General features: G+C 34.7%; 1 protein-coding gene across 2 annotated transcripts in view; it reads left to right on the forward strand.

Moving 5' to 3' along the window:
- Nucleotides 1-6599, forward strand: part of DARS1 (aspartyl-tRNA synthetase 1) — a 67989-nt gene extending 61390 nt beyond the window's left edge. For both annotated transcript variants that reach the window (XM_047722498.1, XM_047722499.1), the window contains exons 13-16: nucleotides 826-906; nucleotides 2195-2306; nucleotides 2520-2591; nucleotides 5920-6599. In XM_047722498.1, the coding sequence (XP_047578454.1) occupies nucleotides 826-906; nucleotides 2195-2306; nucleotides 2520-2591; nucleotides 5920-6011 (357 nt within the window). In that variant the 3' untranslated portion in view covers nucleotides 6012-6599. The remainder of the gene's footprint in view (nucleotides 1-825; nucleotides 907-2194; nucleotides 2307-2519; nucleotides 2592-5919) is intronic.
- Nucleotides 6600-13797: the final 7198 nt, after the last annotated feature.

A 13797-nucleotide genomic window follows, 5' to 3' on the forward strand; every position in this document is an offset into this window, starting at 1 on the left:
TGGGGAGCTAATGTATTTCTGAAATTTCAGTGTGGAGTTTATACCTTTAAAATGCTGTTTCAGCAGAGCAGAGTCCAGTTTGTCATCTCTGTTGACATTCCCTCTATGCTTGAGTTTTAGCAAAAATGTTTAACATCAAAACAGTTGAAATTTGATTGGTTTCTTTGTAATTAAATCAGGGTCATACAGTATTCTTTGTAAAAAAAAAAAAGTCATAATTTCATGTAAATGTTATTTATCTCAGTTACAGTTCTCATATGAAGAAAACTACCAAATTTCTTTTAGATGCCTGCATGAAAATTTAAGTTACTGGGAAAATAATCAAGGTTTTGGGAAAGATGAATATTGGAAAAGATGTCAGTTTTTCCTAAAATAATTTATAGATCTAATGTAGTTTTTGTGAAACCCAAGGAGATTTAGGATAATTTAACATAAGGTAACAAATTGCATCTGAAAGAGTATTAGAATTAGATTAGCAAAGAAAAGAAACGAAATTCAAAGTTTATTGCAGCAAAGTTTTCAGTTGGGAAGAAATTGGAAAGAGATTACGTGTCCAGAATAAAAAGAAGAAAATAAATATTTGAAGTATGATTGAATTGTCAATAGCTCCCACAGTTTAAGTATTAGAGAAATTTATAACGTGATGGCAAAATACTATAGGATACAGATGTTACTTGAAAAAAGCAGAGTACTTATTGTATATACCATGTAATTATAGTAATTTTGAAGAACAAAACTTATTTTTAAAAGGACAGTTAATTGTCAAAATGTTAGCTTTCTTTTAGCTTTTGTTAAAATTTTTAAAAATTTAATCTTTTTTTATAGTATGATACAGACTTTTATATTCTTGATAAATATCCATTGGCTGTAAGACCTTTCTATACCATGCCTGACCCAAGAAATCCTGTAAGTAAATTTATTTTAAGTATTTTGTTTTGGGAAAGAAGGAAAACTTTATTGTGACTATGTTAGATTATACCATGGGAATGGTTTTCATCAGTAACTTGTGATTTTAACAGGCCATCATTGTATATATTACTACTAGTTTCTGTCAATTCAGGTAAAAAATTATACTGTGAAATGTGAGTGTTGTAAAAAACTAGTGTCAAAACCTACATTAAAAATCATTTTCAAGGGTCATTTTTTGAAGATTTATGAAGAAGAAATGCCATATAAATAATAAATACAGACTTTAACATGTCATATTATCATTGACTTTGAACTAAGAAACAACATTATGTCCTGGGAGTTCATCTAATTTGTGTTTTGTGGCCTTTTGCTGTTTTTCCATTACAGTGGTTCCCAAACTTCAGTGTGCATCAGAATCACTTGGGAGGCTTTTTAAAACACAGATGACTGGGCCCTATTACCAGACTTTCTGATTAGCTGGTCTTGGGAGAGCTTGATAATTTATATTTCTAATAAGTTCTGGGTAATTCTGAGGCTACTGATCCAGGAATCATACTTTGAGAAACATTGGTTTATCCAAAGACAGGGAAAATAACTTTAAAATCTGATACAAGAATAGGTTAAGCTATCCTAAATTGATGTTCTATTTACTTTTGTTTAAAAAAAATTTTTTTTAATTAAAAAGACTAACACCTGTTGATAATTTGAGGTTCCAAAAATGACCCAAAATCATATCACACCTAAAAACATTTCAGATGAAAGGGGCGCCTGGGTGGCTCGGTGGGTTGGGCCGCTGCCTTCGGCTCAGGTCGTGATCTCAGGGTCCTGGGATCGAGTCCCGCATCGGGCTCTCTGCTCGGCGGGGAGCCTGCTTCCCTTCCTCTCTCTCTGCCTGCCTCTCTGCCTATTTGTGATCTCTGTCTGTCAAATAAATAAATAAAATCTTTAAAAAAAAAAAAACATTTCAGATGATAAAGTGAAATGAGAATCAGCACTACTTCTTGCAAGTTTAGATATGGTACTCTGATTTGTTATCGGAAGGTGTAGGAGAAAGGGAGCATAAAATATGATAGAGGGAGAAGTACTTTTATTGAGCTCTCACTAGTTTAACCTTGTTTTAGAGAAACAGTTCTGTTCATTGGAGCAGATTGCATCATTAATTGTAGGGAAAAATGGACTTGTTCTTTGTGCAGAAGAGATTTTTTTTTTCTCATATGAGTAATGGAAATAGAATGACAGTCACTTCAAGAGTGGTCTTTTCTTGTGTGTTTGGTTTTTCTTGAAGAAACAGTCCAATTCTTACGATATGTTCATGAGAGGAGAAGAAATACTATCAGGAGCTCAAAGAATACATGATCCTCAGCTGCTAACAGAACGAGCCTTACATCATGGAATTGGTAAATAAAAACATTTGGTAGAGTAATGTATGTTGTGAAAGCAAATAAAATATTTGGGAAAGTAATGTATATTGTGAAAGTAATGTATATTGTGAAAGCAATTTTAAACCTCTTAAAGACTTCTCAGAAACATCATTTGTTTTAATCTTTATAAGTTACTGAGTAAGATGATACATTGTGTTTGGTTTTTGAGTTTGTTTTTGTTTTTTCTAGATTTGGAGAAAATTAAGGCATACATTGATTCCTTCCGCTTTGGAGCCCCTCCCCATGCCGGCGGAGGCATTGGTAATACTATTTTAAAATTATGACAATATATTTCCAACCCAGATTTCATTTGGCAAAGTGTTCATTCAGTTCTAACTAAATTTCTTCATTAGATTCCAAAAACTAAGTTTTGTATATTGTTACTGCTTAGAAATAAGTCCATGCTAAGTATAGTACAAATTTGAATTATAACAAATCTTTAGTGAGTTGTAGCTAAATGAAAATTTGATTTCAAAGGACCAAAATGAAGAGCTAATTTGTGTGTTCTAAAATATTGTAATACATTTCTAGCCATTTTTTCCCCTAAAGAGTTTAGAAGCAAAATATCTTATAAATTGGGGTTCCTGGGTGGCTCAGTGGGTTCAAGTCTGAGCCCTGCATCAGACTCTCTGCTCAGTGGGGAGCCTGCTTCCTCTTCTATCTCTGCCTGCTTCTCTGCCTGCTTGTGATCTCTCTCTGTCAAATAAATAAATAAAATCTTTTTTAAAAAATCTTATAAATTAACTATCCTGTTTTCTCTCTGCATCCATGAGTTCATTCTGATTAACCCAAATTAAAGCTCTCCCTCAGGTTAGCTCAGATTGCTGCTAAATTTTTTGTTGTAATATAACATTTCATTGACTTTCAGGACCACTTCTAGAGTATATATGTAAGATACCACCCTGTGATTGAAAAAGGGTAAGGAGTGCCTTGCTGGCTCAGTCAGTGCAGCATGCAGCTCCTGACCTTGGGTTGAGTTCGAGTCCCATAATAGGTATAGAGATTACTTAAAAAGATAAATCTTTTTTAAAATAAATAAATAAAAGGGTAAATGTTTAGCTCAATTTCTATCAGAGACTCTTAAAAGAATTCTGGAGGCGCCTGGGTGGCTCATTGGGTTAAGCCTCTGCCTTTGGTTCAGGTCATGATCTCAGGGTCCTGGGATTAAGCCCCATGTTGGGCTCTCTGCTCAGCAGGGAGCCTGCTTCCCCTCTCTTGTCTGCCTGCCACTCTGCCTACTTGTAATCTCTGTCTGTTAAATATTTTTTTAAAAAATAAAATTAAAAAAAGAATTCTGAATTTATAGTTTTAAAATATTTGTTGTTTGAGGGAGAAGTTGGTGAATAGTTAATAAACTTTAAAATTTATCAAATTAAGAGTATGGAAGAGTATGTATTTACCTCTCTTTAGGAAACTGTTGTTTCTAGTTTTTAACCTTTGCAAAAATAATCTTTGCATATGTAAAAATACACACTTTTAAAATATATTTTTACACAAATTATAGCATACTCTACTATATAAATCATTTAGTACCTTGCATTTGTCACTTACTATATTTTTTATCTTGTTCCTTATCAATTATTAAAGACTTTTTCAGTTTGTTTTTTTTAACACTGTGTAGAATCAATCCATTGAACTGGTGTACCATAATCTTGTTAACCAGCTTACTGATGGACATGTGGATTGATACCAGTCTTTTGTTATTACAAACAGTGCTACTTTGGATATATAGTTTATAATTTTTAATGGGAGAGTCACAACTATTTTCTCTTAAAGTATTCGGTAATTGGGGCGCCTGGGTGGCTCAGTGGGTTAAAGCCTCAGCCTTTGGCTCAGGTCATGGTCTCAGGGTCCTGGGATCGAGCCCTGCATCGGGCTCTCTGCTCAGTGGGGAGCCTGCTTCCCCCCCTCTCTCCGCCTGCCTCTCTGTCTACTTGTGATCTCTCTCTGTCAAATAAATAAAATCTTTAAAAAAAAAAAGTATTCAGTAATGTACATTTTATATATTTTATAAATTTTTGTGATTGACAGTGTCAATTCTAATTATACTTGTGAAGGACATTTGAATGGTTATCAAATACCACTCATTTTTTGGTAATTAATGATTGAAGAGAAGATGGGATATGGTCTTTTTATTTTAAGATTAGTATTAGGTTACTGTAATACAAGGTTCAAATATCTGCAGATTTTTTGGTAAGGAATAGCAATAAAATGTTAATTCTCTTATTTATATTTCTGTTTTAGAAGTTAAATACATTCCTTTAAAATTCAGTCATAGCTATATAAAAATGTTCTTTGACCTTGCCTTTTTTCTGTAATACATGTCTTATACAACTTGGGTAAAAGAGATAAATTGCACACACAAAGTTTCATTTGCTAGTTCTGCTCTGTTTCTTAGGTGACACTTGGTCTTAATTCTTACCAGTAATACAATATTTAAGTCACATGTTAAAATCAGTCTCTTTTCCACTTAGAACATTTACAGTAATGTGTCCTAGAGTCTTTTATACTAGGAACTACCATGTTACATATCTATTGAATTACAGTAAATTTCTGGTATTTCTATTAGTAAACTTCTTGAACAGGTTTATGGCTCTCATATTAGTGGCCTAGACTACATAATTAAGATTCTGGCCCTATTTGAAGATATAAAGGTGTGTGTATATATATATATATATTTTCCCCCCCTTAAGAGAGAGCTTGAGGGGAGGGAGAGAGGAAGAGAGAGAATCTTAAGCAGGCTCCATGCCCAGCACCTGAGCCAGATGTAAGGCTTGATTTCACAACCCTGAGATCACAATCTGAGCCAACATCAAAAGTTGGACACTTAACCTACTTAGCCACCCAGACACCCCACATAGAGCTTATAAATTTTTTTTTAAGATTTTATTTATTTATTTGACAGAGATCACAAGAAGGCAGAGAGAGAGAGAGGGAGGCAGGCTCCCTGCTGAGCAGAGAGCCTGATGAGGGGCTCAATCCCAGGACCCTGGATCATGACCTGAGCCAAAGGCAGAGGCTTTAACCCACTGAGCCACCCAGGCGCCCCATCCCACATATAGACTTATAAAATGGCTTTTTTGTGTTTGCTTAAATCATAAGTTTGGGACATTTACAAGATTTTTGTAGTTCAGAGAATCCAGACAACCTAAGGATACCTCACTTTGTCCTTTCCACATATAGCATCATTTCTATTTTTGTTTCTGAATCAGATCCAAAACAGTCTATTTTATTTTATTTTTATTTTATTTTTATTTATGTTATCTTATAGGGAGAGTCTACATAGGTGTATAAGGGTGGGATGGGGGAGCGAAGGGAGAGGGAGAAAAATCCTAAGCAGGCTCCATGTCCAGCCCAGAGCCCAATACAGAGTTGGATCCTACAACCCTGAGATCATGACCTGAGCAGAAATCAAGAATCTGATGCTCAACCAACTAAGCCACCGAGGTGTTCCAAAACAGTTCATCTTAAATAAACTCAAAATAATGAAAGTATTTTATTGATCTATGATACTTTGTTGGTAATTTCAATAAGTAAGACCCTAAAAGGTTTTCAGAAAAGGAATTAATGATTATTTTGTTTCCCCCAGGGTTGGAACGAGTGACGATGCTTTTTTTGGGACTGCACAATGTTCGTCAGACCTCAATGTTCCCCCGTGATCCCAAACGACTCACTCCTTGAAGAAAGCCGTGCTTTTTTTATTCTTTCCAGTAACCTGCTATTGATCAGGCTATCCTTGATTTTAAGTAGCTACTTGAAATATGCAGTGGAGTAAATGTCTTAAACAAAGTGCCACAATTACTTCGGATTAATTCACTATAGGTTACTTTAAAAGAGAAGATTTTTATAATTTTGGACATGCTTCAGTAGGAAATGGTTGAACATTTTAATTAAAAATTCATATGGTTATGTTAAAAATTCATATTGTATTACAATAAATGTTAACAATTTTAAACAGTTCAGATTGCATAAGGTTTTTTTCTTTTCTATATTATAGTGGCTATGATATTAATGTCTTAAATCTTGAATATTTGAGCTTATTTTTTTAAATTCTGACATTGAAATAAGGACAATTTTAGGGAAGTATCTGAGATTTTAATGAATGTGTAATTGGCATATCATGGAAAATTAGGCAGAAAGTATCAGTTCTTTAGATTTGTGCCCAGAAATCATGTAAAGCAGGTGGGAATACTGGTTAGAAGATATTCAATGTAATGCTATATTAAATTGTTAAATTCTAACTTGAATTTCAATAAAATTTTAAAGCTAGTCATCGTTGTCTTTGTATAACTTCATTGCAGTCTGATTTTGTAACTGGTTTTTGGCATTTATAATTTGGGAAAAGAAAAAGTACACAACTAGTTTATGTAAATGCTTAAAAACAAATGAAAACTGATATAGTCATAATATGTATTCATATCAAGCAATAAGTTCAGATGGATATAAGAGGATAGAATTCTTAAAGCTGAAAGCTTGGGTTGCTTAATAGTTTATTTCACATAGATTTAAAAATATTGCAGAATTTTGTTTGATTTCTAACTAGTACTAATACTTAGTGAATGTCACTAAAATGCACTCTCATTTTCTCTACCAAAAAGAAACTTTTGTGTGAGAATTACAGTCAGGAACACTTTCCCTTTATATGCTACTGGTAATTTTATATCTTTCCTTCGTATCCTGCAAACTATCTTGAGTATAGTAAGCACTCCAAAACTCTTTAATAAATTTTTTTTTTTTTAAGATTTTATTTATTTGTCAGAGAGGGAGAGAGAGCGAGCACAGGCAGACAGAATGGCAGGCAGAGGCAGAGGGAGAAGCAGGCTCCCCGCCAAGCAAGGAGCCCAGTGCGGAACTCGATCCCAGGACGCTGGGATCATGACCTGAGCCGAAGGCAGCCGCTTAACCAACTGAGCCACCCAGGCGTCCCTCTTTAATAAATTTAAACTACACCAAGAATAAGTAGACTACTAACCATCTTTTTCTGTATTAATTGCCAGGCCCTAAAATAAAATAGCCTAAAGCTATTCTCAGATTCATAGAAACAGCTTCTTTCAAAATAAAGCCTGTAAAGTCTTAGAATTATAGGATTTTGTTTTGTTTTGTTTTGTTTTTTGTTTTTTGTTTTGTTTGACAGGGAAAAGAGAGCCAGAGAGCACAAGCATGGGCAGGAGGAGGGGGTGGTGCGGACGTGGAGCTGGCAATGGCAGAAGGGAGAAGCAGACTCCCCACCAAGCAGGGAGCCCAATGTGGGACTTGATCCCATGACTCTGGGATCATGACCTGAGCCAAAGACCTACACTTAATGAACTGATTGACCAGACACCCCTGATAATGATCTTTTTTTATCTAATTTTTTTATTAGGAAGTATTCCAAACATGCCAACCAGATTAGATCATGATGAAAAGGTCATCCCTGAACTTGCCACCCAGCTTTATCAAATCTTAATATGGTCATATTTGCTTTCAAGTACTTTATTTTCTTTTTTTAGGGGAAAAGATATTGTGGAAACAAAGTAGCCTGTGTACCCACTCTGATCCTATTCTTTCCTACCATAGTCGTGACTATTATATGAATTCAGTGTTTTTTTAAAATTTTTTCATGTTCTCATATTTTAACTAAATACTTACCTTTCTATTAATATTACCTAGTATTGTTTGCAGATTTATTTGATATTATTCTGGGATTTTGATTGGCATCAAAAAGTCCAGTGAATGAACATTGTATAACCCTTCGGTTTTGGTATTTTTTAAATTGTTAAATATATTGGTACTCTTTACTATCTTTGAAAATTGTTCTTTGATTTTTAGTTTATGCTGGAGTACCTTCTACTTTTTTTCTATTGGGAATGGTATATTTTTTCCAACATTTTAATTGTGTGTTACTAAGGCATAAGAACAATATCAGTTACCAGTTTTTAATACGTTTTTGTGTGTGTGCAGCAACATACCTGAATCTGTAATTTGTATTGACTGTCATGTATTTTCAAAGTAGACAGATAAGAAGAAGGGTGGCACAGGAATAGAAGGTATGTATTCTGTGGCTCTACTGCCTAGATTCACATCCTGGTTTTGCTGTTCACTAGCTGTATAACTTTGGGTGATTTGCTTATCCTCAACTTTCCTCATTTGCGTAATCCTGTCTTATGGGACTATTGTGGGTTTTAAGACACCTAAAACCCTTATAACAGTGTTTGGTACCTAATGACTGGCAGATAAGGAGTTTCATCTCTTCTGTCTAATTCTTAAATTTACTTATTACATTAGTTATGCCCTCAAGTAGAAGGTTGAGTAAAAGCAGTGATGGGGCCATGCTTTTCTTGGTTGTTACTTAATTTAAATACTTGTAAAGTCTCAAGATTAAGTGTGATATTTTCCGTAGATTTTTAATAGATGCCTTTTGTCAGATTAGTGAAGATTCCACTTGTTAAGAGTTTCTGTTATAAATGTTGAATTTGTCAAATACTTTTTCTGTATTTGCAATTTTTTCTTTTAGTTTGAATATGGTAGATTACAGTAATAGAGATTCCTGATATTTTTTAGAACAAATAGTATTTGATGACTACATGCTACCTTATGTATATATGTACTACTGAATTCAACTTGCTAACATATACACAAAAATTCACTTACCTTAAATATGTTATTTTTATTAATTTGGGTAATTTTATACAGTGAAGTAAGCTATACCATAATCAAACTGCAGAATTTCATTGCCATAGCAAGTTCCATAGTACATCTTTCTAGTCAGTCTCCACCTCTGGCAACTAAAGATCTACTTTAATTACAATTGTTTTGCCTTTTCTAGAATTCCATATAAATGGAACAATATAATAGTCTTTTGTGCTTGATTTCTTTCTTTAAGCATTATGTTTTTGAGATACATCCATGTTGCATGTTCTAATAGTTTTTGTTTTTGGTTTTCTTTGGAGAAGGGGAGAAGGGAAGAGAATCTTGAGCAGGCTCCACACCCAGTGTGCAGCAAAAAATCAGGGCTCAATCTTACAACCCTGAGATCATGACCTAAGCTGAAATCAAGAGTCAGATGCTCAACTGACTGAGCCACCCAGGTGCCCCAATATGTTTTTCTATATTGATCAATAGTATTCCATAGAATAGATATGCCATAATTTACTTACCCATTCAGTTGATAGACATGTAAGTGGTATCCAGATTTTAATATATAATAAATAATGCCCCTATGAACTTTGGAAGTCTTGTGTGGACATGTTTTCTTTTCTTTTTTCCTTTTTTTTTTTTTTTTTTTTTGTATATACCTAGGAGTGAAATTTCTGAGTAATACTGGAAGTGTATGTTTAATTTTGTAAGATACTGCCAGTCTGTTTTCCAAAGTAGCTGTGCCATTTTGCATTTCTACTAGCAGGGAATGAAAACAAGCTGCTCCACATCATCACCAACACTTAGAAGTATCAGGCTTTTTAATTTTAGCTGTTGTAGTGATTATATAGTAGTATCTCATTGTGGCTCTAATTTGCATTTCCCTACAGTTAGTGATGTTAAGCATCTTTTCATGTGCTTATTGGCTATATCTGTATCTTTGTGGAAGTGTCTTCATAGCTTTTGCCCATTTGTTTTATTGGGTTGACTTTCTTCTACTTGAGTTATAAGAACTCTATATATTCTGAATATGAGTCCTCTGACAGATCAGATATATATGTTTGGCAGCTAGTTTCTTCCAGTCTGTGGCTTGCCTTTTTTTTCTTAACTACCTTTCAGAGAGCAAAAGTTTTTAATTTTATGGTTGTGCTTGTAATCTGTTTTAAGAAATCTCTGCCTCAGGGGCACTTGGGTGGCTCAGTGGGTTAAAACCTCTGCCTTCGGCTCAGGTCATGATCCCAGGGTCCTGGGATCGAGCCCCGCATCGGGCTCTCTGCTCAGCAGGGAGCCTGCTTCCCTTCCTCTCTCTCTCTCTCTCTCTCTCTGCCTACTTGTGATCTCTGTCAAATAAATAAATAAATAAATAAATAAATAAATAAATAAATAAATAAATAAATAAAAATTTTTAACTTCATCTTCTTGCATCTTTTTTCTCTTTCTTTAATCCGTAAGGTCTTATTAGACGTTTGTCTATTTTTTAAATCTCTTCACCTAATATCTTCAACTTTTTAGATCCTATAAATCCTCTCTGGGCTTTTGTTGTTGTTGTTGTTGTTGTTCATTAATTTCTGCTCTTGTGTCATTTTCCTTCCCTCTGCTTTCTTTAAGGAAGGTTTTTTCCCCCCTAGTTTGCTAAGTTTAAGCTTTCTGTTTTTATATTCTGTAGTTAATATATTGACTTGTTTTTGTCAAGTTTTGTGCCATTTTTTATACCTGTATGTTTCAGCTGGGTTCACTTTTCTTCTTTAGTACTTAGTATTATTTAGTATTCCTCCCTTTAATATTTCTTTAAGTTAGACCTGTTGATTATAAATGCCAAAAAGTCCTGTCCTCTTGAATGATAGTTTGGCTCAGTATAAAATTCTAGGTTGGCAGTTATTTTTCCCTTAGGTCTTTAAAATATTATACTATTAAACTCTCTTGTTGTCTGTGAACAGTTTACTATCAGTATACTTGTTTTTCCTTTGTAATCTGGCCTCTTCCCTTGGAAGGTTTTAAGTTGCCTCTTTATTTTTGATATTCTACTAATTTGTGATCTGTTTAACAGTTACTCACCTTGCTTAGTAATGAATGTAATGAATGTGCTTTTTGTCTAAGACCCACATCTATTTTTCAATTAAGAAAACTTCTCAGCTAGTATCTCTTCAATATTGCTTCTTTAACATTTGCTCCATTTTTTATTAAACTCTGGTTGGCTGAATTTGGGCCTCTAACTATTCTGTTAGGTCTCTAACTATTCTCATATTTTCCATCTTTGTCTCTGTTCTGTGTTCTGATTGAGTTCTTCAGTGCTGTCTTCTAATTTATTTACTCTTCAAATATGCCTAGTCTAAAATTAACACCATTTATTGCATTTTTTCAGTGACTACATTTTTTAGTTCTAAAATTACTTCATTTATGACTATTTTTGTTCATATATTCTTTGGTGGGAGTTATACCATCGTTTATGCTTTCAATAAATGTTTTATCATACTGTCCTACAAAATATTTTTACCTGGTTTTATTTTTTGTTCTTGACATGTCCACATAGAAGGACTTATCACATGTAAACCCTATGGACTATCTTGAGGAGGATGATTATAACACGAAAGAAGAAAATAATATATGAACAATAAGTAAATGCTCTCTCCTAGCACAGTAGTTTTCATACTGAATTGTTGCCCAGTTGGCTTTTGCAGTGGCTGAGGGTAGCAGGCTCCACAGGAGGTTCTCTCTTTGGCTATTGAATGGAGCAACAAAGGATTCTAGGGTAGAATCAGATTTGTTATGAGGCTTTTGCCAGGGACAGTCTCTTGTATTATGTAACTCCCTGTATTTCAGATTTCTTTTTTTCTCTGTAACTTACAGTTAAAAGCACTTTATGAAATAAAACTTCGTAGTTAACTGGGGCTGAAACATGAGTACAAGACTTCTAAATTTCTTTTTACTTGAAGTAAATGTTTCTATATAATACATTATTATACACTTGAGTTACATAAGAATATATTTTTCAGCAAACAAGCTCCTATAAGCATTGGAAGGTGGTTTTTAAGGGGGAGGGCGTTCTTTATTCTTCCAGTTTTATTGAAATATAACTGACATATCTGGAAGTATTTAGACCATTAAAATATTCTTTTGCATGGGTCAGCCTGGTCTTCTTTTTAAGGCTGCAGTTATAGACTCAGTGATACTGGCTTTAGCACTAATTATAGAGAAAATAGAACATTCCCCTAATTTCTGTTTTAATTCACCCTGCTGGTATTTGAAGATTAATCTAGATTTTGAGTTGTATTTTCTATCTGGTGGCTTCAGTTTCTCAAAAGTCCAATAGACCCTGTTTAAAACAAACATTTTTATTTTGCCACTTTGTTCCAAATGTCAACACCAACCACAAAGGACTATGGTTAACTCACTAGTCAGAGTAGCCCTTTGTTCAACTCTGTGATACATTACCTCCCCAGCACAGCAGAGCCCACACCATCTGCCCCTTGATGTTCTGACCCTTCTTCAGACAAGCTGCATTTGTCATTCCTTCCCTTTGCTCAGCCATAAAATATTTTCTTTTTATCTCATGGGACCCTGGAAAAGCTCCTTCAACCCTTCCTTTCCTACACTTGCATCTGTCTTCCAAGATCCTGCACACTTAGAAGAATGGTTCTTCTGCTCCCAAGTGTCAGGGTTGGACAGGAAACTCTGAGATGGCAAATGAAAAGATTACTCCAGATACCTTAGCAGGAGAAAGGAGAGGTTTGGGGACTGGATGCTCTAGTGGCAAAAGGCCTTGAGCCAAGCTTTGCCTCCACTTTTATTGGGGTCTTATCAATACACCAAGTGCAAGTGCAAAACAAGAAGGAAAGTATACTTTAAAGGTCCCGACAATGTCAGTCTGTGTGTGATAAGGGCAACTAGTGCTTGCGATGTGTGTGCAAGGCAAGGAGTTTGTAAAGTACGTGACCACCCGAGGTGCCTGTTTTTCTTCTAAATTTAAACATTTACTCCCTAGATCAGAACCTTGAGCCGCAGTAAGAATCTGGCTGCTTTCAGCCAAGAAACTTCAAAGGAGGCCCAGCGTTCCAGGCACTCCTCCTTTCCTTTTCAATTAGTCCCATCCAGGGAGGCATATACAAGTCAGATATTGTCTATCCAGGCACGTGTGAATCCCACACCCACGATGGCTCAGGATTGTCTAAATATTGATCTATCCAATTGACTATACCCCAGGCTAATCAACCCATAGAAAACTATATACCGCTTTACTATTAAGACCACATGGTTTTGCACCTAATTTTTGTCTAAAATTCTTGTTACTCTTCATTCCTGTTGTTTTTCCAAATGGATTTTTAAAACAATTTGGTGTAGGAATGGGGAATTAAAAAACTTTGAGTTCAGTCCTGATAGGAAATAGGTGTGTAATTGAGTCTCAGATCTCTTCATCTGTATAGTAGTTAATTTCTACCTTGCAGGATTGTGGGGACCAAATAAGAGACACAGGTAAAAGCTCCTTTGTAGTTCTATGCATATAAAATATATTCTCTGAACAGGTATTGTTAATGCTAAGGGCAAGGACCACATCTTAAACTTTTTGTACCCCCATATTCATAGCAAAATGATGAAGACATGGCTTGTGCCTGATACTATTTACAAATTAACTGGCTAATTTTGGTAGTTCAGGGATGAAACTTAATAATTAGCCCAGGATAAAATGTTTTTATACAAGAATTTATTTTTACGTCCAAATCTGGCTGTGTATTGTGTTCATTTAAATCTATGTGTGTATCTATTTAGTTGAAAGACCAAAGTGTGACCCAGAGAACTTTAGATCTAAACAAGCCATCTGGCTAAGAGTGGTACCCACAAATTTGTAAAGTCTTAC

Source organism: Lutra lutra, chromosome 3, assembly GCF_902655055.1.
Source record: "Lutra lutra chromosome 3, mLutLut1.2, whole genome shotgun sequence".
NCBI classification, from domain to species: domain Eukaryota; kingdom Metazoa; phylum Chordata; class Mammalia; order Carnivora; family Mustelidae; genus Lutra; species Lutra lutra.